General features: G+C 40.5%; 1 protein-coding gene across 1 annotated transcript; it reads left to right on the top strand.

Moving 5' to 3' along the window:
• Nucleotides 1-2,698: 2,698 nt before the first annotated feature.
• srebf2 (sterol regulatory element binding transcription factor 2) lies at nucleotides 2,699-24,832 on the top strand. Its single transcript, XM_086170509.1, has 20 exons — nucleotides 2,699-3,037; nucleotides 7,502-7,872; nucleotides 8,642-8,834; nucleotides 9,010-9,170; nucleotides 10,679-10,831; nucleotides 11,199-11,480; nucleotides 11,615-11,729; nucleotides 11,811-11,962; nucleotides 12,930-13,134; nucleotides 13,266-13,441; nucleotides 15,921-16,170; nucleotides 16,337-16,506; nucleotides 16,612-16,783; nucleotides 18,309-18,426; nucleotides 18,506-18,615; nucleotides 19,357-19,489; nucleotides 20,543-20,714; nucleotides 21,322-21,498; nucleotides 21,872-21,983; nucleotides 22,846-24,832. The coding sequence occupies exons 1-20, from the start codon at nucleotides 2,938-2,940 to the stop codon at nucleotides 23,061-23,063; spliced, it is 3,540 nt and encodes a 1,179-aa protein (XP_086026635.1). The 5' UTR covers nucleotides 2,699-2,937; the 3' UTR covers nucleotides 23,064-24,832.
• Nucleotides 24,833-24,877: the final 45 nt, after the last annotated feature.

The raw sequence follows: 24,877 nt of genomic DNA, 5'->3' as shown, positions 1-24,877 counted from the left end.
TTTATTACCTTAGTACTTTGGGTCAAAGTTATCAAGGACATTTGCTTTAAAACCATTTAAATTTTGAATATAGTCACAACAAGTAACCCATAGTGCTCCCGGTCCAAAGTGACCAGGGATATTTTAATTGTGTACCAAAGAAATTATCCTAAAACTGCACTTGACATTTTCACAATATTCCAAGGTCTTCATTAAATAACGAGTGTACGTTCATGCACATGGTGGATAATATGCACAGGTTGTCGCGGGTCTCTTGTAAATATATGCATTGTATTCATGGCGTGTTTTGCTTGGTCTGACATCTCTTAGTGCACACAGACTGCACCGCTTCCTCTTATCCCCTCTCTTTCTTATAGCAAGTGATCTTGCTTCTTGCTCCTGGATCTCTGTTGGTTGCCTCTAAACCAATGGTTCTTAACCTTGTTGGAGGTACTGAACCCCACCTGTTTTACATGCGCATTCACCGAACCCTTCTTTATTGGATCGAGGATCGTTTCGTTGATGGGTACAAAGAACAGGCAGAGTAGCCTTTTCATCGAATCTGGCTCCCTTAACCTTGAATTCAGCAAGCGCTATGTTCTTGTAGTTCCCATCTCCATGCAGCTGAAGGAAGCCTTCCCTAGTTTTGCCGGTGCTGGACTAGAATTGTTCATCTTGTCTTTGCAAATCATGCAGTTAGGACATCGATTCCAATCACGTTCCGTCATACATGTGAATCCGTATTGTACATATTCTTCCGACCACTTTCTTTTTTTGCCCGACATAATTAGTATGAAGGGATTAAAATATTAAGAAAGAAATCACATGACGTACCATCACGACAGTCACAAGTTACTACAACTGAGCGCGCCAAAATGCCTGCAGCACGGATAGGCCAAGCTATGTAGCGTGATCACCTGCAGCCAGTGATGTCATCACCAATGTCTGTCTTGACCTCTGCCGAACCCCCGAGACTGACCCACCGAACCCCTGGGGTTCGATCGAACCCAGGTTAAGAACCACTGCTCTAAACACAAATTTTGAGGAAAAACTTCCCTAACCTGTGTGGCAAGTAAGGCGGGAGGCAGCTCGGGCTTTTCTTTTTTGATCGTCCCTGAGATGATCATTTTTTTGGGCGCAGCTCTTAAGCCAAAGCGTAGGAGGTGAGCAACTTATCACATGTTATGTCGTGTCCCTTGAGACCTGCAGTCATCTCTAGAACCACACGCTCCCCCCGGTTCTTTTCAAGAATACCGTCTGCAGGTTTTCTAGTACAGACCTGCATTTTTGAGGCATAACTTGTCATGGCATCACATGTTGCCCATATTTTTTGCCATATTTAAATGGCTTGCGAGGCATATACTGCTAGAAATGGCTGCAGCCTGCATCCACTGTGACATTTGGACTTGGGTTACAGATGAGAGGCAGTTTGTCTTGTTGACGACGGCCTGGTCTTGTATCCTGGATGTCAAAACGAAGCACCTCCATGACAACATGCGGAACTTTTGGAGTGACGTGGTGACCTGAAAACATTGTCCAAACTCTGCAACCCACAAACTGTTGGTGGATTTGTTTCTGGATCTGTACACACCAGCCAAATCAAAACACCCATGTCTGTGTTGGTGTTTGTCTGGGTCAGCAAGTTCCAATTGCCTTTGTGAACTAATTTCCCCTCCCAAGTGGGATTATCTTGATGACATTTTCAGCTGAAAGCCTACTTTGATTCTTACATGGGGATGCAGACCACTATATGTTCCCATGCTTTGACTTAAGTACAACACCAGCCTCAGCATGGTTTTCCTCTTCATCACCGGGTTCCTCCTCATCAGTTATTCCTTGGTCTAGATTATATTGAGTGTCATCTTCAGTTTCTGACACTTCTCCTCAAATCAATCCTCACTGTGTTTTTCCTGGCCTACTCCCTCCTTGTCAGTGTGGTGACCATCAAATATGTATTCAAGAACCTCACTTAAAGTATATCAACCTGTCATGGTGCTGCCACACAATGGACTGTGAGCAAAGCCTCAAAGTTGTATATACCTAAACTACCGGAAAACTTCAGTGTTCTTGAAACAATGTTACAATTTTCTTTGAGAACTGTCAAAACAAGTGTTGTTTCTGCAACTGACTCGACTGAGCAGAGGTTCCTGCAGTGGTTGCAGCGACCAAGGGTGTGTGTGTGTGTGTGTGTGTGTATGTGTATGTGTATGTGTGTGTGTGTGTGTGTGTGTGTGTTTGCGCGCGTCCGTGCATGTATGCTTTTATATGTACTTGCATGCACGCGCGTGTCCATCTGACAAATTAAGATGCACCCGAGTTCTGTGTTTACACTAAATGTTGCCTCCCCCCATTCATTTCGAATGACCTGACATTTTTGACCTTACATTAAGTGTATAATAGTTAAAAAAAACTCGAAAAAATTGTATTCAAATCAATGCAAGTAATTTAGTGTATTATAATCTTATTTGACAATGTGAAAGACCATTTTCAGAGATAAAACTTTTAACAATACACGGGACACTGGACGGGCCACAGACCGCCGCTCACATCAAGAAGCAGGGGCGCGGTTTATTCAAATGACACACAAGCTTCTGATGGATGACGCACGATCAGACCACGACCGGAGCCGCCTTCTCATTGGATAACGATGACTGGTCTCATGACAACAACACCTAGGTTTGAGCCAATCACAGCGCGGTTCGGCCCTGCGTGTCTGTTTGTGAAAGACGTAATCTGCGTAACACAAGATGGCGTCGTCTTAAGGGTATATCGGTGGAAATGAATATATCGTTATAGTCCGCCTCCTTCGAGGCTCCGGTGTGCCGTCAGGGTCGTACCGGAAAATAATAATCCGTCTGTTTAGTTTGATGTCAGAGGCGTTTCTGGACGGACTGGAAACGTTTCAGTGTATTTCCTATCTCGTGAGTCTCCGCTGACAGCCGGAGGGACAAACCATTGATGGACAGGATGGAAACCGGAGAGTATGTGTCTTCAATGGAGAACGTGGACCCCACTTTGGCGGAATTGGGGGACGAATTTACCCTGGGAGACATCGACGGTGAGTTGGATCGCCGGAGTCCACGCCGTCCGCGATGACTCTCGGATTCCTTACAGTGATGTTGGCCTGTCACTGACGCCTGGGATGCTGGTCCTGCGGGACAGAAGACACTCAGCTGACCTGTATCAGCGATGTGTTTCCACTCTTTAGGGTTCAGGAGGTTATATGAGTCGTTCTTCTCAACAGTTCATTTTTTTCATTGTGATATGACATTTTATAAATATTACAGCCCTGAAAAAATTAAACCGGGTAATGCAGTAAAGCAGTGTTTCCAAGTAAGTCAGGTCAGAAAGTTTTGAAAACGCAACTATAAACAAGTTTCATGTGTAATTTTATTCTTACGTATTTGCAGTAATATTCAGGAATAACTTTATATTTTGGTGGTTGTTGTTGTTAGTGTTGTTGTTGTTGCAAAGTCGCTCGTTGTTAATTGCAGTGACATTGAACGTTCTTATTTTTATGTCAAATGTGGCTAAAACAAAAATTAATTAATGGAACAGTCACATTTAAGGATATGAGCCTTCATGTTTGGACGAAGATTTATGTAATACCCAGTCTCATTGGCTGCTGATCAACTTTATATATATATATATATATATGTGTGTGTGTGTGTGTGTGTGTGAGTAATCTCAAGCAAAGCTAGGTCTTTTAAGCTGTTCTTTTTTAAAAAGAAAAGTCATTGTTATTGCAATACAACTGGCATTCCATGCCAATCAGTGTTAACTGTTCACAATAAATGTCAAATGTAATTTACTTTTTCTGTGCATCACAGGTTAAAGTCTGGTTAGTTTTTACTCATCAGACTCTGCACATTTAAACTGAGGAGAACTAAAACATATTCATCACAGTTGACCATGCAATTCTCAAAAGCCAGACATGGAGTGTTGCAAAATATGTTTATCACTTGTTCAGTTGCATATCTACAACCTGTGTCAATGCAGTAAAGGAAATCTTTCAACTTGTTTCCAAGAAAATTATTTCGGATTGGACTGCAAACTTTGTGGTACAATTTGTCCACACTGCAGGCGGGCCGTGGACACACAGCATTACTTGTACACTGTCCCGGTTATCAAAACAAGCTTGATGATTTGGCAGACAGTGAAAAGACAGGGCTTTTGACAGAACACTAGCCAGTGCAGAGTCACCAGATTTATATTAGACTGGAATTTTACCGAATACTAAGTCACCAGACTGGCTTGGTGTGTGCACTAGTTTGTGTGTGTGTGTGTGTGTGTGTCTGTGTCTGTGTGTTTGTGTGTGTGTGTGTGTGTGTGTGTGTGAGCGCGCGCGTGCGTACATAAACACATATGACATCATAGTTATTCTAGAGGACAAAATTAATATTAGATTTTTTTTTCTTGTTGCTTCCAATGGTAAGCAATAAGTACATGAATAACACAATCAAACAGCTGATAAGGTATTCCATAAAACTTCACCTGGTTTTACTATCTGACACAAGTGGTCCTTTAGGCAGAATGGACAGAAAGCTTTTCTACCACCTGACCACCCCTTTCCAGCCACAGTCATGTAATCCCTCTTAGTCATTGTGTCAAAACAGAGGAATGTACTGTGTGTCTGTTGTGAGAGGCAGAGAGGTGACATCTGAAAGTGGACTGATTAATTTTCATTCATGCTGCAACACACACCCAGTTCTCACAAAATTGTCAGCCCATGGAATTAAATGGTCCTGCAAAGAAACTCAAAACAACGGAACCATATAAAGCAGTGTTGGGCAGTACAGCATGATATATGTATTGCATATAAGATTGGAAAAATTATATTTTAGAATTTTATGTGTGTGTGTACACACACTCACACACACAAACACACACACACACACACACACATATATATATATATATATATATATATATATATATATATATAAAGATGTTTAACTAATGTATGGCTTTCCGAGTTGTGCAGTGGCCTTGTTGCAATGTCCGCAGGAGAAGCATAATAGACATTGAATGAATGCATTATACCGGATTAAAACAGAGCTTAAGAATTAAATGCATGCAAAATCTTGAACTACTTTAATTTTAGAAATAGTTACTTCAATTTAGCTCAGATAAGTTTGTTCAGTGTAGTGACCCTTGAGTCCAGTGTTTAAATAATCAGGTCAAATCTGACGATTGTTGTCAAAAGCCCTTTTCACAGAGGTGATGGAGAAAGTTCCCTGTGTTTCCATAAAACAGCGTTTTAAATGTAGCAGTTCCTCTGCTGCATTTTCTTCAGGTCTATTTCCAGCTTCTAATACTTCCGCTGCCAATTTCTATTTTTTAAGTATTCTCCAAGGCTTTATCAGCTGCTCACACATGTATAACTTGAAGCTACTGAATCATATGTAGTTGGCATATTGGACTCATTTAATAAATAGACAATTATTAAGAGTAACAGATGTTCCTGTAAAAATGAAAAAAAATTATTTCATAGTGGTTTACTTAATTATAGATAGATGCTGGTGGTAATTATTTTCTTTAAAAGGAAGGGTCACTAGTCAGATACCGAGGCATATGTTTTCATTGTAGAAAAGAAGATGGACTGTTGGGCCTAATACATCTGTCAAGGGCAGATCCCAAAAGATAAGCAACCTTTGTTCCTCCATTTGTCCTTGAGTGCAAGGTCTAGGAGGCCCTTTATAAGGTGTCATGCACTTGACCATAAATTCATGCAGAACATTCCCACTCTTCCAATTACTCCCCCTAGCAACTGCTACTCCAGTTACATAACCTATTTTCTTTGCGCTCAGAGGTCCAGGAAACTGTCCCCCTGCGGGGACGGATTTACCCTTTGTGTTAGCTTGTCTGAGGCTCTAGGGACCCAGAGCTTCTTTGTCTTGCTTGTCCTGAACTGTCTGCCCCCCCATGGATGAGCCCCAATACACGGCTTTGAGTTTCTGCCTGCATGAATGTATATGTCAGCTCAGGCTTGTAAATGTGTCTGAGCATAACGGACTGGAAGTGAAGAGTCATCAATGTTAATTTGAGGCTTCTACATTAGGGAGAATTTAACATATTCTAATCTGGAGTTTGTTGCCCTTCTTAATGCTACTGTGAGCACCAGCTGTGCTCCAGATTACTAGAAGCATATGTCTTACCATCTTTTCCCAAATTTCCAAGAAGGCAATATCCGTATTTCCTAATCTGGGCCATAAGTTATCCTTGGGTGTATTCATATTTTTCGTTTTGTTTTTTTCCGTATTGAGGAAAGATGCTGCTAAATATATCAATGAAAAAGGGAATGGCACTAGCCATTGCTATCAGTGTATAAACATGTTGTTGCTACTTACTGGCTCTAATTGATGCCTAAATAATACTGGGCCCTTTACATAAGTTTTTTTTTGTCAGTCAATATCCCTGTTTACATACTACTACTACCACTACTAATAATAATAATAATAATAATGATGATAAAAATAAAATTGGCTGTTTGCCCAGTAAGATTCCAGTTAAATTTTGAAACAAAGTGAGCCCTCTCATATCATCTTTCCATTTTTAACGTAATTGTTAATTACTTGTAATTTGTCACAAACTATCCACATAAACATAAAGTAAAATTCATGTTTTTTAAATTTTTTCATGGGTTACAAATGGTATATTGGATGTTTACCACCAATTCACCAATTTGCTACAGTCGTCTTGATTTGATTGGTATCTTGTGTCTCAGCTTAGAAATTCACGTGTGTTTGGTGTGCTCAGGGATTTCTGTTGTTTAGTGGGACCAAGTTCAAGGTTGCAGGGTTTGTTCAGTGAAACTTTGTTGACCCTCATCTACTATGATCATTGATAAGGATCAGTTATCGCGTCTTCAAACCTGTGTCCCAGCTGTTGAAAATCTCTTAAGGTAGAAATTCTCATCTGACTATGAAAGACCATGAGTGGCCTCTTTTAGAGTTTTCATCTTGCTGTTCTTTTCCATAACAGTTTTCTGTTAAGATTTTATTATTTTTTTAAAAAGGATGGTACTGAAAAGAGTTGAATTTGAGGTTTTTTTTTTGTTCTTTCAAAATGGCTCTTATTTTTACAACTTGGGGAGAAGGACAAGGTTAATATACAAATATGTGCGTATTAGTGTAGTCTGCAGACTGATTTATGACCAGAACAGTAGCTCTGACTTTTGGGTATGTGCACATCCCAAGGCCATCCTTATCCACTTGGCAGCGTCTGGAGTGAAGTTTCAGGTAAAGAGGTTATAAAGACACATGGGAAGGCAATGCAAAGTTTATTACCCATGTTACTGCCAATCTGTAGGTTTTAGTCAGACTCTGTCTTCAAGAGCTCAGAGTAAATGTTAGCAACTGCTGATTGATTAACATGATGTGCTTAACAACATTTATGAAAGAAGATACTAAAAAAAACACTTTTTCATGCTATAAATATCAGTTGCACAATTTTTTGCAGATAATTGCTCATGATTTGTTTGGGTTTTTGTCATGGACATCTTATTTTTTGAACTCCACAGAGATGTTGCAATTTGTGAGCAACCAGGTTGGAGACTTCCCAGACTTGTTTGAGGACCAGATGACAACAGCAGGCTCTCTACAGAGTGCCAGTGTCAACGCCACCCCTCGACCCACCACCCAGAGTCCTCAAACTCCTCAGACACCCACCCCCATTGCCCACCAGAGCCCTAGTGGTAGCCTTTCTGCCCCCCAGACCCTGTCTCCCCAGTCTCTGCCCCTTACCCCTCCCCTCACTCCTGCCCAGACACCCTCCACTGTGTCTTCAGGGCAACAGCAGGTGACCCGTAGCCCGCCCCTCCTCCAGCCACGACCACAGGTGGTCCAGCCCATCCAGCCTCAGCCCCAGCAGACGGCACAGCCTACCATTCAGGTGTGTGATAGAAGTACATAACAAAGTATCACCAAGTGATTAACTAGTCCTGTTGATCCTGTTTTAATTACAACTCATTCCTTTAATCAAATTCTGAATTTCAATAGATTGTGGTGTTTTTTGATCTCATGTTTTTTATCACCTCATGCAGCTTTTCACTCCTCCAGTTGTCAGTCATGATCCGCTTTTCGGTTTCTTTAGCTTTAGAGGTTTTTAGAAAATTTGCATTCAAAGTATCCCACATTAAAAAAACATTCTTTGGTGAAACCTGATTGAATGCAGCCACATGTTTGCCTCAATGTTGTAAGCTCAGACCTGGACAATTGTGCTGACAGGGAAATTCTTTTTGACAAAAGATGCTCATGACTTTAGATTTAACATCTGAGCTGACTGGGAGTGTCATTAAAAAAAACACACTGCCATTGAACCACAAAGGGTTGCTTAAATCACCAAAACGTATTATTTCATTAAAAAAGTGATTTAGCATTGTGTGGCATGCCTAAAATTTTACTTTGTTAAATTGAATCTGCTTCCTCTTCTTGTGGATGCGGCGTAGCTTCATCCCCTTCGACATCAGTAAAGGCTTGGGGTACTGTAAAGAGTAATATGAAGTAGAATCATGTGTAAATACATATGTATATTTCAGTGAGATATATATTTCAGTGAGCTGGTATCATAAGCTAGGCCTACCCTTTTTTTACAACAGTAACAAATAAAATGTAGAGAAAAATACTGCGACTGGGATTTAACTTGTTGTATTTTCATGTAGATGCACACCCAAGGTATCGCAGTGCAGACCCAGAGCTTCCCTGTTCACACTCTGGTACAGACCCACAGCCAGACGCCCCTTCCCATCCAGACCCAGGCAGCCCAAACTGTGATGATTGCCTCCAATGGCGGCCAGTCACGTTTCATCCAAAACCCAGTCATCTGCCACCAGAGCCCAGCTCCTGGTTTCCAAGGTAATGTGAAAATAACTAGAATGCCTTAGTTGAAACAGTTAATTGATTTATACTTTGATGCTGAGTTAGGTATAAAGCTGTACCTGCAATCTCACAGAGAAGCCAGGAAACCCAGAAACAGCACTCAAACATATTCCTAATTTGACTATTCATTATCTGTCTTTTCGTACCATAGTGCTTCAACCGCAAATGCAGAGCATCATGACATCGCCGCAACTCCAACCCGTGACCATTCAGCACCAGCGTGTTCTGACCCCAACTGGCCAGACCATACAGACTCTATCCACAGCACCTGCTGCAGTCCACACTATGCAACAGCAAGTGCAACAAGTACCTGTGAGTGGCATTTTAGTCAGTTTTTTTTCCCCCCACCAAGGTTCAGAAGTGTCATTTAACATTGTTCCAATCAACAGATGACACAGTTTTAAGGCTAATATATATAAACATATTATTCATTGTCTATCCACTTGCACTCAGGGTCACAGTTGGACCACAGCCAATCCTTGGGGTCATTTGGTGGGAGACGGGTTTTAACCTGGACAGGGCACCAGCCGATCACAGTATTGTGATCGAGTAAATCAATGAGTATTAATGAATATTAACATTTCTATAAAGTTTTATCCAAGTTGCCCTAGCAATCAGCTCCGAAACAATTTTTTTGAGGAAAGTTGAAGTTAAATGGCCAGGAAGATCATAATAACTAGTTGTGTAACAGGTCATGTATTAATCCAAGACAGCTATTGTATATGAATGTATTGCATGTAGTCATCCAAAGAATATATTTGGCCAGGGCAACAATTTCACACACAGCATAGCCTATGGAGGCTTTTTTCCCCATAGTCATTAAACACAAAGGTAGTTGGAGAGAAAGGTGCAGCAAAGCAGGAAGGAAATAATGCGATTATTAGTGTCACTGGAGCAGGCAGAACTGCTTCATTCAGAGCAACTGTGTGGCAATACTTGGTTTTAAATGGATGACTGTATCATTAAATAGTGTTGTTAGGCAGGTATCCATAATTTGATTTGGAACATGCTGAATATTCTAATATAGCACTGCTAGTCAGCATCATCCTGGTAACCTGGATAAAGCAAAAGAAATAATGAGGCCAACAACAACTTTTAGCTGTCATCCAGTCTCTATATGTGTGAACAGATGAGTTCAAAGATATACAGCATCTCCCTGTACAGCAGTCAAGCTCGGCCACAGGCCTCGTTACACAGTTCCATTATGTGCAAACACAAGCAAGAGAGCTTCCTAGGCAGTGAACTACAGAGGCTTCAGTCAAACACCAGCTGTTTCACTAACAACGGATGTCATATAATGAATTATGAATTTTATTGCTCCCTATTTTCATAGTGGTGTTTCTCAAGAAGTCAGTGAAAATGCTAGATGATACTGCAACGTCATTGCAAGTTTTGAGTGTTGCATGTAATTGATACTTTTATAGATGCCTTTCAAGTTCATTGCCCAATATACTTTATTGTGTCCCATTTTTTATCAGCATAGAAAATTATAAGTCATTCATGAGAGTGTGTTCGCTTTTTACTGCTGAGTCAACTGTAGGCTCTACCAACTGACGCCGGGGTAGCTCAGTGACACAACATAGAACAGCTTAACTTGAATTATGGTCTATCCCTGTTCAATATAACAATCTAGCATCAGGTACTTTAGATATTTACCACCCTCATACAAGTATTACTCTACAATCGAGACAAATGCCCACCCACAAATGCCCACACTTGTGTTTCATTACCCTTACTCCATTAACAACCCATTGGGTCTTGTAAATATGGTTTTCAATCCAGGTAAAGCCTCTTACTGACTTTGTATTTCTTTCCATTAGGTTCTAGTCCAACAACCTCAGATCCTGAAAACAGATTCTTTGGTTCTGACGACACTCAAACCGGATGGCACCCAGGTTCTCTCCACAATGCAGAGCCCAACTGGGATCACCACCTTAACCACGCCCATCCAGAACACAGCTCTACAGGTCCCGGTAAACAACCAGTTTTAAATTTGGTGTTGCTTGTTAATTCTTTCCCTGCCAGTGCGGTGCTTATAGACACTAACAAGTTTGACTGAAGTGAATAAAAAATATTCAGTCATAAGAAAATTTTTACATAACATATGTCAGCTACTTCTTCTGGACCCCAAAAAGCATTCAACCTGAATTTCCATCTGATCTGGTTTAACCAGCACTTGAATTCAAGTAGCTGCCATCCTCACAATGTAACACTGATGGAAGGAGAATCTCGTTGCTGGTCAGGGATGGTTTTGTCATAAAGAGCAGAAAATGTCTTCAGCATTATGTTCAGCAAGGTTGTCAGGTTTATTCTATGTCCTATGTCCGATTGTGTCCTCAGACGCTGATGAGCAGCAACATCTTGACCACTGTCCCTGTTGTAATGGGAGGCGGGGACAAGTTGCCAATCAAGCAGCTACAACCAGGCTCCGCCAACTGCACAAATGGAACCAGGTCCAGTATAGAGCAGGGCCAGATGACTGCAGGGGTCGTAGCTCCAGGTGGGCTGGTGAAGGAGGGTGAGAGGCGGACCACCCACAACATCATTGAGAAGCGTTACCGTTCATCGATCAACGACAAGATTGTGGAGCTCAGAGACCTGGTTATGGGCAACGATGCAAAGGTTTGTGTCTGTTTTTAACTTTTGAGAATTACTCACCTTTTGTTTGACTGGATTACTTTAATGTCAAATGTGTTGGAGTGTCACGTTGGAATGGCATATCCTTAACATTATCCTCTTTATATATTTTTCTGCAGATGCATAAGTCAGGAGTGTTAAGGAAGGCCATTGACTATATCAAGTATCTGCAGCAGGTAAACCACAAACTGCGACAGGAGAACCTTGCCCTGAAGATGGCAAACCAGAAGAACAGTAAGTTTGACACACTGCCAAATACTGCATACACAGTTTTACGAACCACACATTTTTATTGAGTCTCCTTCACCCTTTCAGAACCAGTGACACTGTCTGAGGATGTTGAGATGAAACAGGAAATAGTGATGATGTCGCCGCCTGCCTCAGACTCTGGTTCTGGTTCCCCTCACCAGTTCTCTCCTTACTGTGTGGACTCAGAGCCGGGCAGCCCCTTACTGGATCATGATCAGGTAAATTACTACTAAAATATGTTCCATTTTCATCTTGTTCACTTATTTTCAAGCTGCCTGACTCAATAACTGTACCAAATTATTCAATAATGTCTAAAATATAAACTCAAAGCTAATTTCTCTAGAATGGGCACATATTCAAAGAAAGATTAGCCAAACACTTGGAAATACAAAGAATAATACCTGTGTACACATCTACCCCAAAACCCATGGTTTATTGAACTTTTATTCCTATGATGTAAACAAAATATTCAACTATATTACTAGATGCTGTAACTGTAAGTATTATGTAATGTCCAGATAATTGTACCTGAGAAAAAAAAGCCTCAATAGTTTGTTTCACAGTAAAATTTCCATCAGTGAATAAGAATGAGCTGTTAAGCAAGAGCCATATTGTACAAATGTATTGGAATCTGAATGTCAAAGTATGTCTGGGCATATTTAATTTATAATTGTTTTCCATTCAGTTTTTGCTTTTGATTAGTGTAAAATAAATAATATAAGTAGCTGAACTCTTAGCCATTCTGTATCCATCTTCATTCCCTTCACTTATATATTTATCTTATAAAAACAGAAATAAACTCAACAATGGCAAATTATACTTCCACTGTGTACATCATATATATCTTTATCTACATAAGACTAAGAAAAAAAGAAAGCATTGATGGAATATATGCAGTAATCCAATATTACGTCCAAATATTACAAGGCTAACCAATTCATATTGACTCACTGCCAGAAATAAATCAGAAATAATCCTAGCTCAATCATCCTTTAAATGTTTTGCAACAATTGAAATAATGGAAGTGATACATTTTCAAATATATGTGATGATTCGTATATAATTGGATTAGCTGTGACTGATCACTGTTATGTGATCTTTGTAAAGTACAGAGCAGAATCACTATGAAAAGCTTATTTAACCTTTTATTTATCCCTGTTCTCTTTCTTCTTCTTACTCTTTCAGGTGAAGAGTGAGCCAGACTCTCCCTCCTCTGTTGGAGTTATGGATCGCTCTCGTCTGCTTCTCTGCGCCTTGACCTTTTTCTGTCTGTCCTTAAATCCGCTCCCCGCTCTCTTGGACTCTGAGTCTTCAGGGAGCCCAAGTCTCTCTCCGGGCCACAGGCCGTCTAGAACACTGTTTTGGTTCGCAAGTCCCACACAGGACTTCAGTGAGTGTCAAGATGCAACTGAAACCATAGAAATAAGTCTTACGTTTGTCTCTTTTTCTGTGATTCAAAAGAGACCTATTGTGTCAAACATGTTGTGACTGGCCTTCTTGTGATTCATGGTCTATCTCTAGCATCCTGGCTGCGATGTCTGTTGCCATGGGTGATGGTCTGGGTGCTGAGTGGGGTGGGTGCAGTATGGGGTTGTGTCAGGGTCCTCTACCTGTGGGAGCCTGTTACACCCCTTCATTCCCCAAAATCTGTTTCTTTTTGGAGGCAACGCAAACAAGCTGACCTGCAACTGAACAGAGTGAGTACATTTCACGTTGTAATGTATCAGAAAGAGCCAGAGGAGAGTTTGATTTCTCACTGATGCTTTCATTCATGAACGGAAAGAATCAAAGAAATTCAAAGCAAATGAGTTTGAAAATAGGGGTCATTTTTCTAAATGTAGAGAATTTCAACCGTGCCTGTACTTGAACCTGATAAACGAAAGCTGGGAAGGCTCTGTAGGATTACATTCCGCCAGAACTACTATTTTCCTCTGAATGCTCCCCTTATGCATTTGCCTAAATGGGAGCGGCACCAATTGCTTTTCAGGGCTCCTCAGTACTTGGAATGAGTTTTAGCCTCAAAATCACTGTTCATGCCAGTCATGCCATGTCAACTTAATTACCAATAAAAATTTCTAAGCGGTTAGTCAATCCAATTTGCTGTTATAAACATACCACAGAAACTAAACAAAAAGTTGTTTATTTGATTTTATTACCTGGGGGGTAGCCAACTATTTTTATGTAACATCTTTCTACGTGTAGGTCCGAAAAAAAGTGGGAGATTCAGATTAGTAATTTTGTCTTCGTTAAAATACCAGAGCCGGTAAAAAGCTCCACAAATCAGCACATCTACACCAGCAGTGTATTAGCCTTTTGCAATTTGTCTGCTTTTATGCACTGACCATAGCAGGTGTATCTGCCAGTCTTTATAAATGATTGTCAAACATTACAGTTGAGTTCTCAAAGGAGGGATATTGAGTTTGGTTTTGTGACACCACATTTAAGATGCAATTTGCACTTTTCTTTCAACTTCCCATCAAGTTAATTCTTTTAACACTGTTTACATTTCTTTGCAATAATATGCTTATACTGCAGTAAGGAGAGAACTGGTGAGGGTAACCAGAACCGGATTAAGCAATAATATGCTTGTAATCTATTCTTGTCGAAATCTGCTTGTCATGACCACCCTTCGACTTAGAATTTATTGTTTTAATTTTTTTCATCTGATCGAGCTTCACTGTGGACAGCAAAATAAGAATTTCACTTTACAAGGAAATGCATTTCCAGACTGTACATATTACAATAAACACTTTGAATCTTCAGTCTTCAGACATAAAGTTAACGATCAGCACTGCTTTATTTTGGTTAATGATGCATTTTAACTACCGTAGACGGCTGATGCCTCAATATTCACGAATCTAAAATTCATCATCATATGGCATTCAATGACTTTTTTATGTATGCTATGAATCTCATTGCGCAAAACACTACCAGAGCATAATCCATTACACAGTAATAAAATTATGATAGAAACACTTTCCTGTTGTTGGGCCGGGTGATGTCACTCCTAATCCATTTCATCTCTGAATTAGTAGTTAGTTCAAGACTATCATTCTAGTACCTTTTATAAAGTTGTTCCTGCATTTTACTCCCACGTGTTTATTAAAGCAAAACTGTTCATGTGTTCATTTTTATAAGACTAATTGATAACTTTTCTTTTTTTTTAATCTACACACCACTTTGATTAAAGGAAGGATAATAGTTAGTTGGTTGGGTAGGTGTTTGTTGAGATGGTTTGGATATGTACAGAGGAGAGCTTGTGAATACATCAGTAGAGGGTTGCTGAGGTTGGAACTCTCAAGGCAGGGGTCTGAGAGAAAAACCAAAGAGGAGATTTTTTGGATGTGGTAATCAAGGGCATGGAGTTAATTGGTGTGAGAGAATAGGATGCAGAGGAGAGGGATAGACGGAAGTGGTTGATGCACTTCGGCGACACCCTGAAGGATGCAGCTGTAAGGACAAGAGGAAGAAGATGAATGTTAGTTGTACTGGATGGAGGCAGGAGACTGGATACAAGTAAATTATATCATAAACATTCAGTCGATAGAGAAGTCCATTTTGATACATTTTTCAGTTGGGCCCGCAGTTTCAGCAGCATCAGCTGAATTACCATCAAGAATCACCTGTGCTGCTAATGGCAAGTTAGTGTACAGCCTTGTTTTCACACTGCTGTCATGATTTCAACACAAACTATATCACCACAGTTCCTGCAAAATATACCAGCAAAATGACACAAGAGTGCCAAGTGAAATAGGTAAATCTTCCGTCAGCCCTGCTGTGTAATATGTGGTGGGAGCAACAGTGTCAGTAGGTAGCCACGTTTTGGTTTTTTTTCTGTACTCAAAAAAGAAGTGCCAATTGCGTTGCTGTTTTTGCTGGTCTGGCAGAAATTTTGAATATGTTTTTATAGCAAACTGTAGCAATATTTCAGCCAAGTCTTTTTGAATAAGCGAAGTATTCACCCGCTCTGGAAAGATAGACTTCTGCCTATTTCATTATTGTCATTAAAGTTTGATTTGTTTTGGTTCTTTTGGTCTTCTTGGTTTTACTCTGAACTTCTTAGTAATCTGAATGTATGAAAAACATTTGATGAAAGTATATATTTTATTTACTTTCCCTCCATATTTGCCTCATCATCTTTCGTGTACAATGGCTCCTGTTTCCTCTGTTCTGCAGGGAGATTACACTGCCGCCATGTCCAGTTTAGAGACCTGCCTTTCGATCTTGACCCGAGCGCTCCCCTCCACCAAACTAGACCTTATCTGCTCACTGTCCTGGAACGTGATTCGCTATTGCTTGCATCGGCCAACTCCTCTGGGCTGGCTGGTCCACCAGGTTGGTGGAAGACATGAAGGGGAAGAGGCTAGGACTAGTGCGAAGGATGCAGCACTGGTTTATCATCGGCTGAGCCAGCTGCAACTAACAGGTGAGTGTTAAGAATAAAGTGTCCCGAGTTTGATGTAACATACAGCAGTTAAAAAGTGACTTTTTCAACAGTATTATATAACTTTGGCTTCCCAAAAATATTACATTATCATAACCAATCTCTTCAATCACATGAAGGTGATAGAATTTTTGCCTTTTTGCTGTAGGAAAGTTGCCACAACGTAGCAGTTTGTGGGCGTTGGCTCTGTCTCTGAGCGCCGTTAACCTCAGTGAGAGCGCACAAGGCAAGATGGCTCCTATCCAGCTTGCCCAGATCTACGTGACTGCAGCAACAGCCCTCCGCACGGTGTTAGGCCATCACTTATCTTGCCTGCCTGTATGTCACTTCCATTGTTCATTCATTGTCGTTCACCACTGGCTGATGATTAACTTACTCGGCCCTTTAGCGTCAGTGTCTTACCCCTCTCTTTCTGTCTCTTAGGGTTACCTACTTAGTTGTGCTGAGAGTGTTGCCCAGCAGTCAGAGTCAAAGCAGATTCCTGACTGCCTTCGCTGGCTCTTCACCCCATTAGGCAAGCAGTTTTTCCTGAGCTGCGATTGGTCAGTGAAGTCTGAGACCAGTGACGGGCTATATACCTCTAAGAGAGACCCAGGTATGCCATCAGGAGCTGGTTCATGAAGCTGAGATGTCTTTTTGAACAATTGTTCTTTCAAGGTCAATTTACCCTCTTGTTGTTCTTCACCATTTTTCAAAACCTGCAATTATTCCAACTTGTCAAGGTCAACAGAGGTTTCCGCTTGTTTCCTCTAACACTACATTTTCTTTCATAAATGAGAGAAATTTCACTACTATGTGCTGAATTAGTAGAGACAGGAACATTCTAGTGATAGATAGAAATATCACAGTCATCATCTAGAATGTTGCCAAGGACACTGCTCCTATCTGTTCAATGCAACCACTAATCTGCTTTTTATCAAGTACATTTTTCAAAGGACACTCAAGTATTAGTTATAAATTGTGTTTATCATAGTCAGAGCTATTTCAGATATTTTCTATAACCTCAAATCTTGTTTTTCTTGATGGGTGTATGATGTCTTGCAGTTTGTTTTTCTGGATTTACTAGGTATTGGTCAAAGATTTTTTTGTCTGTTTTGCAGTGACCTTTTCCTCCCGGAGTGTTTCCAAGGAGGGTCACTGCTAGCTTTAAATAGTTTATTTTTTTCCATCTTAAGTGCGGCTGCTTTAGGGTTTCAAGGCTGCATAATTCAGGTTTTTGAAAGATGATGGTATTATTATTAGTCTTTCAGGCACACAGTTCATCATATGTGTGTGTCTGTAAATGTTTTGGAACAAATCACCATGGTAGTAAACTGAAATAGACATAAAGACTCTTCCTTTAACCGTTGATCCAAAATTAAGATGACTGGAAACATGATGAAGCTTGAAGAGATTTTTTTATGGGAGCATTTTAAAATAGAATATTTTGGCTTCTTTATCGATCAAAACAAAATAGGCAATTAAACTATCCATGGATTGAAGCTTGTTTATCACATACTTATTGTCATAGAAACCTGACTCCCATGAGCAGCATTTGTTTTTTGCTAGGTACAAGGTCCCTGCAGTAAGTCCACTTGCATTTATTCTCCTTGTATCTAGATGTAGAAAGTTTTATTTAAATATTTGACATGATACTTTTGTATTTCATGAAAATATGGACGCAAACCTAATTGTTGTACATTATTAATAATAATAATAATACATACGATTTGTATAGCGCTTTTCACGGTACACAAAGACGCTTTACAAGTTGACGACAGAAAAACATAGAACATAAACATTGTGAATACTGTATTCCCTGCACCGGTTCAACTCAGCCTTTACCTGGGACCACTATAGAACCTGACTAGACTTATTTGATTTAACCTGGAAACAGCTGCCCGCCGTAGTAAAGCAATGTTTCTCCCACCTGTGTGTACAAATGTGTTTACACGTACCTAAACAAACAAAAATCAACACATTTCAACCGCACCCTTATCTGGAATTGGTACTACAGCTTAAGTTTCTCATGGATCGTTTGTTACATAAGACCTCCGTCCTATTTAGAGCTGAGCATCCTTGGAAAAATGACTCCTTTTCTCCTTGACACTTCCTCTCTGTCCCCCTTTTTATCCTTCCAGCGGACCCAATTGCGCAGCTGCACCGCTGCTTCTGCAGAAAGCTTTTGGAGCGAGCTGTTCACACCCTCATCCAGCCTCAGAGTGACTCTGAAGCCGGCAAATGCAAGAACAGCAGCGGGTATGATGGGATAGAGGCACAGCTGCCGGCACACTGAGTGAATATACTCATGATCAGTAAAACTTTTCACTTATTTCAGAGAGTTCTCAGGCGCCCTGGATTTCCTCCAGTTGTTGAATAGCTGCACAGAGGAATCTCCTTCTCCTCCACCTCCCTTCTCTACTCCTCCCAATCACACAACCACACCAGGTATGGGTGACTCTGCACAACCACACCTGATCACACAATCAGCAAATTGCAGCAAACCTTAATTTGATTTAAATGGGACTTCTCGCTCTCTGTTTTTTGTATTTTTTTTATGAGGAACAACCACATAATTATCTGATTTATTGTCAGCATGATGAGATTTTCTCATATCCTGTGGTACAATTAAGGTCTTGGGATGAACTTTTTTATTGGATTATCAGAGATGACTTGATCACTTGAGACCTATTTATTTGCAAAAATTATTAGCTTGCAATAGATATGAATGAAACAACAATCCTTTCTGGCAAGTTTTACTCTTCATTACTGGTCTAATTCACTCTGTCCTGTACATTCATTTAAACAGTCGCGTGAAAGAGTCGCCATTAACAGTCGCAGTCATGCTGTTTTATAGTGATTGATATTTTGTAATTCAAGTTTTCAGAGAAACAAATTATATCATCATGATCCTCCTCATTTAAAGTTACTCTGTGAGGAACACGTGTCACCTGCTTATAGTTAAACAGCCACTCTGGTTTGTCCTGTAACCTTTTCAAATTCAGGTCCATGATAGAAACCGTATGAGCCAATACTCCTTGGTAGTGCATAATATGCTGTCACTCAACCACAGTTGCACTTGTATGAAAATAAATGTACCATTTCTCATCAGAAACATGAACCACCAAGCTGCTCTGTCGACCGTATTTGATAACTTTCTACATAACTGTACTCTGACCTGTTTATCAGTGGTAGACCCAGTCAACCGTTGGTGGGCCCTGGTCCTGAAGGCAACTGTCTATTGGCTGCAGGGGGATGATCTCACAGTGAAGTCACTGTTGGCAGAAGCAGAAAGAATGCCAAGGGCTCTGCACAGCCATGAGTAAGTGATGATATTGGGATTTTAAGCTGTAATCTTGAGTTTTAACTCTTTAATGTGGAACTGCTTTATTCATCACAACCTCAAACATTACACAGTCATGTTAAATGTAAAATTTGTGTTTTTTTTTCTATGAAAAATCATTTATTACAGTCTGTTGAAAAGTTAGGATTCTTAATACTTGCTTAATATAGCATTTCTGATTACAACTTGTTGCTGTTTTAGCATCATAATTGTTGAGTATGATCTGCAATGACAAGTCTCAAGACTGTGTTCACCAGGAAATCGCAGGGATTTGCTTATTTTGTTTCACGAGGAATGATTGCTTTTATGATCTGCACTGACAAGTCTCAAGACTGTGTTCACCAGGAAATCACAGGGATTTGCTTATTTTGTTTCATGAGGAATGATTGCTTTTTATCACATACTGTACAATTTTGAACTTACATTTTATCAGACCTGCATTGGATCCACACAGCCCAAAACAATTCCACTCAAAGTTTCAGCAGGTTTCAGTTTCACCCTCTTGTCTTGTTTTTCTTTTTGATAAAGACTACAATACTGGAAAATAGAGGGTCTGTGGAAGTTCTTGTTAAGTGTTCTATTTGCCTGGAAATGCATCAGAAATTAGCAGCTCTGTCCATTTGAGTTCAAGCCTCGTCTTTTCATTTTAAGCAATGATGGATGTCAGTCTACAGATGATTGTTATTTTTCCATTTAAAAACCATTAAAGGATATTGATAATTTGCTGCTATGTGGGCTACAGTGCTTTGGATTTATGGTGACATTTAATCAGATAGGAAACTGAAGGAAATAACAAATTAAGACACCATGGTTTGAGATGATTTTCTAAATATTCTGTGTTTTCATCATGTCACCTTAACAAGACTGAAGCTTTAACCGAGTTGACACAGTAGAGATTACATTGAAGTATTATAAAACTAAAAAAGTGTCAAACATGGATGGACCTTCTGATCCCCTAGGATGAAAAATATCACACTCCTATTAAATCCTCCCACTTCCTGTCTGATCCCTCTGCCCCTCCCTCTGTTCTAGCCACCCTCTGCCCAAGGCTGTGCTCCTGCTTTGCAAGGCTGTTCAGATGAGTCTGTCACCACTGAAAGGCGAAGGGCTGATAGCCTGCCTGTCACACTCGGACCGAGCTAGCAGTTACTTGCGCTCCAGCATCAGTGTGCCGCTCACCCAGTTTGAGAGTTGGCAGAACAAGGTAGGGAAATATCCCCCCTCTGAACCACCCAATCACAGACAACACCACCTTTCTAAGCTCACTTAGGGGTGGGCTTTCCTCACTAACTCCCCAAAAACCCGCTGTTAGATCATGTTCTCTTGTACTAAATCCATGCACACACTCTGGCAGACGCAGCATATGGAGGCTTGGCGGGCTGATGGGGCTGTGTGTGTGTGTGTGCAGGAGGTGGCTGTGGTGCATTGTAGTTGCATTGCATGATCTTGAAGCTGAGTGCAATGTATCTGTAGTGCAGTACAGAGGCCTCCCTGATCTGCACGCCGCCACCTCACAATCACCACATGTCAGTCTGGCAGGGGTTTTTTTTTTTTTTTGGTTTGTTTCCTTTTGTGTTTGGAAACAAGCTGCTATATCAGGCCTTGAGATTCTTTGAGGCAATGCTCAGAGATGAGAATCTAAAAAGTCCTTTACTGTAAAGAAGTAATACTTAGAATAAATGTATTTATCATATTGAAACTAGAATATGTAATAACCTCCCATCTCAGAATATAAATCAGTGCAGACAGGAGAAGTTAAACAGTCAAAAGAATTTAAAATGTTAAATGTTTCTCACATTAATTTTTCCAAGGGGATGGAGCTCCTGGTCTGTGACCTTCTGTTGACTTTGAGGACCAGTTTGTGGCAGCGGGGAGGCACCAGTAACGGAGAGCCAGGACCAGCACCGGGTTCCCAGTTGGCAGGATTCCAGAGGGACCTGAGTTCGCTCAGAAAGCTCTCACAGTCCAACAGACAGGCACAACACAAGGTCAGATAAGTGTGTGTCCTGTGTCTGCCCGCAATGTTCTTTCTGGTATTGATGACATTGAAATGTTAGCTTTGTAATCAGCAGGAACAAGGCCAAGGAAAAGACCCAAGTCTCCTGTTGGACTTTTTTTTTTTTTGTGAGGTTGGACACGTCTTGTGTTCGACAGTTGAAGTTGTAAAAGAAAATTTGCTAATTCATCCTATTTTTCATGAAGTGGAGGGAAGAGGCAATGTATGTTAAGAATACTAACCAGATAATTTTATTTTTTTCCCATGCCTTTTCCTCATATTCATGAAAACCGAACGACAAAGCTACAGTGTTAACGCCTCATGAACTTATCAGTAGTTTGAGACACTGTGTCTTTGCCTTCTAGGTATTTCTGCATGAGACTACAGTGAGACTGATGGCTGGAGCGAGTCCAACTAGGACTCACCAGCTGCTGGAACACAACCTTCGGAGGAGGACCCACTGTTCCTTCACTGCCGGTATCCCCAGAAGCTCACATACACATTTCTACACTAAATATTTCATCACATGAGCTGGGGCTATGATGAAATGTCCCTCATCTGTTGTAGTGTTGAGAATTAGCAAAAAACTTTCGTGACATCTAAATATAATCAGCTATAATGACACTTCCTTTATTTACATAATAATCATTAGATATCCTTTATTAATCCCTGTGGAGAAATTCGTTCTCTGCAACTAACCCATCTTGGGCGAACCATGAGCAGTAGGCTGCCGTCAACCAGCGCCAAGGGAGCAGTCAGGGGTTCAGTGTCTTGCTCAACAACACTTCGACACACTAGGAGGAGCCAGGAATCGAATCAGGAATGTTCGATTCCAAAGACAATTGCTCTACCTCCTGCGCCACACCCTACCCAATTTGTGTGTTTAATCATTTATTTAGGCTTTTTCATTTTAAAAGTATAAATAAATGACAGCAAAGTTCATTTCTTAGAAGACTCTTATACATCCTGTCCTGCAAAGTCTTGTTCTGGCTCAAACTCAAAAAGTTAGGTTCAGTGACGAACACTTCTGTGATGTCTGTCTTTGGCAGGAGACCAGCTGTAAAATGTAAGGCAAAGATAAAAACTGAGATTTTTGCCCCTGTTTCTATGTTGTTATTTTGCTCAGTCATAGTTCTTATTTGCCATCGTATCACACAGGTGTGATAACTTAGTTCACCTTGAATAGCAGCCCATCACTGCTGGTCCTACAGTCTTTTTTAATGAAAGAATTCCTCCCTGTATCCCTTGAGGGCAGCAGCACAACCCTAAACTCCCACAGATGCGATCTAAAGGCGGTGGGCGCTAATCTGCACTGTTCTTCCTCTCCCCGTTCTCTTAGAAGGTGAATGCGTCCTGGGTGAAAGGGAGAGGGCTCACGCTATCCTGCTGGCCTGCCGCCACCTCCCCATGCCCTTGCTGACCCCACCGGGGCACCGTGCTCGACTGCTTGCTGAAGCCAAACGCACCCTGGAGCGCGTGGGTGACCGCCGATCCCTTCAGGACTGTCAGCAGATCCTGTTGCGCCTCAGTGGAGGAACAACCATCGCTGCATCTTGAAGTTACGGCAAAACAGATACACATAAAGTAAACTTCTAATGATGCACTTGCAGAGAATCATCATTCACATTGGACATTTCTAAGAGCCAAGCATTTATTCCCTGTTGATCGACGACCATGACCATAGAGACTTTTACTGTCTACCCCACTTTCATCTGCTGATTGTTTCCTTGTTCATGATGGTAACAAACACCACAAAATTACCAAAGGATAAACCACCTGCTCCTCTGGTACTTAGTGACATCGGTGCAACAGATCCCCTTCTGGCCATTAATGGCACCATGTCGGTCCACTGCTTCGAAATTAACGTTTGCTGCTGAACAAGGAACTTGAGGTTAAACATGTCCCCTCATAGAAAAGGAACGTTGTCTGACAAAAAATCAGTCCAAACGTTCACTTATTAGTCGCAGGACAGCAAACTGTACAATCATCACTGAGAAGGAATTTCATGTCTTCTAAAGGTTGGGGGTCCCATGAAGGGCATCAAAGTTAAATTTGAACATTTAAACATTTTAAGATCACACAGACTCAGGTCTGTTTCACTTCACTAAGCTGTAGGATTGAGACTTGCACACTGGCTCACTTCGAACCCTTTGATTCTGGGCCGTGTCTCTTCTGAACTACCTCATAAACAGCACATTCTACCACGGAGCTGAACAGGATTTATCCAGCACCGCCTCCATTATTCTGAATTGGAGTCAAATGACCATTTAAAGTGCAGCAAAACATTTGTGAGCGTAATGGATGCAGAAGCACACACACACACACACACACACACAGACTTACTGATATTGGAGTAATGGTTTCATGACATGGCAACAGTCAGACATTCTCATAGAAAGAAATACATTTTAGATATTAAATAAAACAGTTAGATTGTAAATAGATTGTAAATAGGCAGATCAACAAAGGTCTTAAACAGAATGTGCTCACCTGCCACTGGAAGGGAGATGCAATGATGCTCTGACCCAGAGGGTGATTTAATTTGTCTCCCTGTCTTTTAAGACTGCCTTCATACTAAACATGGTAAAGGGACTGATGGTGGGGAGCTACTTGTATCTGAAAATACTTCTGTCCACATATGATGTAAAAATCTTGGGAGCAGAATGAGCTCGATGTTGATGTAAAGGAAATATTTTTATTAAGCTCCATCATTACAGAGGTTGAGAATCTGGTTGAAATCTTTGTCCACTCTTGCTTTTTATTTGTAATTGTTGATCGACACGTGACATGGAATGTCTGTCATTGCTTATATATTTTGTTTTGCTCTGATTTTCTTATTTAATGGTTGTATAAACTTTTTTTGGGAGGAGGAAGGGAAATGAGTTTGTTCTCCATTCATGTTGTTTTGTATCTGTAGCAGCAGCAGGAAGGTCATATAACCGTCAGGAAGATACTAATTTTTTTTTTGCTTTTTCATTATTTTATTTTTATTTTCATTCTTCTTTTTTTTTCAATTTTAAGGTTGCAACATCTTGTCATTTATTTGCTGTGTTTTTAATTATCAAATAGGCTTTTAGACTTTTCCCAAGAGTCCCTTGCAGGTCAACCCACAGTCATGTAACCTCAGTTGAGACTGCTACCTGACCGCTACAAGTGCACAAAAAAGTAATTGTTCGGCTGAATATGTTGCCATTACTGTCATTATCTGTATTTTCTTTTTTTGTTTTTTATTTTCCAGTTTGTCTTCTGCTCATGAGGTGTTTCTTGTCCAGATTTCTGTGTTTATTCTGATGTCTGTTTTTTTTTTAATAAAACAACACTTGACAGTGATAATAATCTTTGTAAAATTATTTTTTGCTACTTTTGGATGT

Source organism: Fistularia commersonii, chromosome 23, assembly GCF_037954325.1.
Source record: "Fistularia commersonii isolate RoL2024-O1a breed Wild chromosome 23, RoL_Fcom_v1.0, whole genome shotgun sequence".
Lineage (NCBI taxonomy): Eukaryota > Metazoa > Chordata > Actinopteri > Syngnathiformes > Fistulariidae > Fistularia > Fistularia commersonii.
This window is presented reverse-complemented; position numbering and strand designations above follow the sequence as displayed.

Excerpts from the sequence above, each read along its gene's own strand:
- srebf2 (XM_086170509.1), top strand. The coding sequence starts at position 2,938 with ATGGACAGGATGGAAACCGGAGAGTATGTGTCTTCAATGGAGAACGTG. Across the intron at positions 9,171-10,678 it reads AGCAAGTGCAACAAGTACCT|GTTCTAGTCCAACAACCTCA; the intron begins GTGAGTGGCATT and ends TCTTTCCATTAG. Across the intron at positions 11,730-11,810 it reads GATGGCAAACCAGAAGAACA|AACCAGTGACACTGTCTGAG; the intron begins GTAAGTTTGACA and ends TCACCCTTTCAG.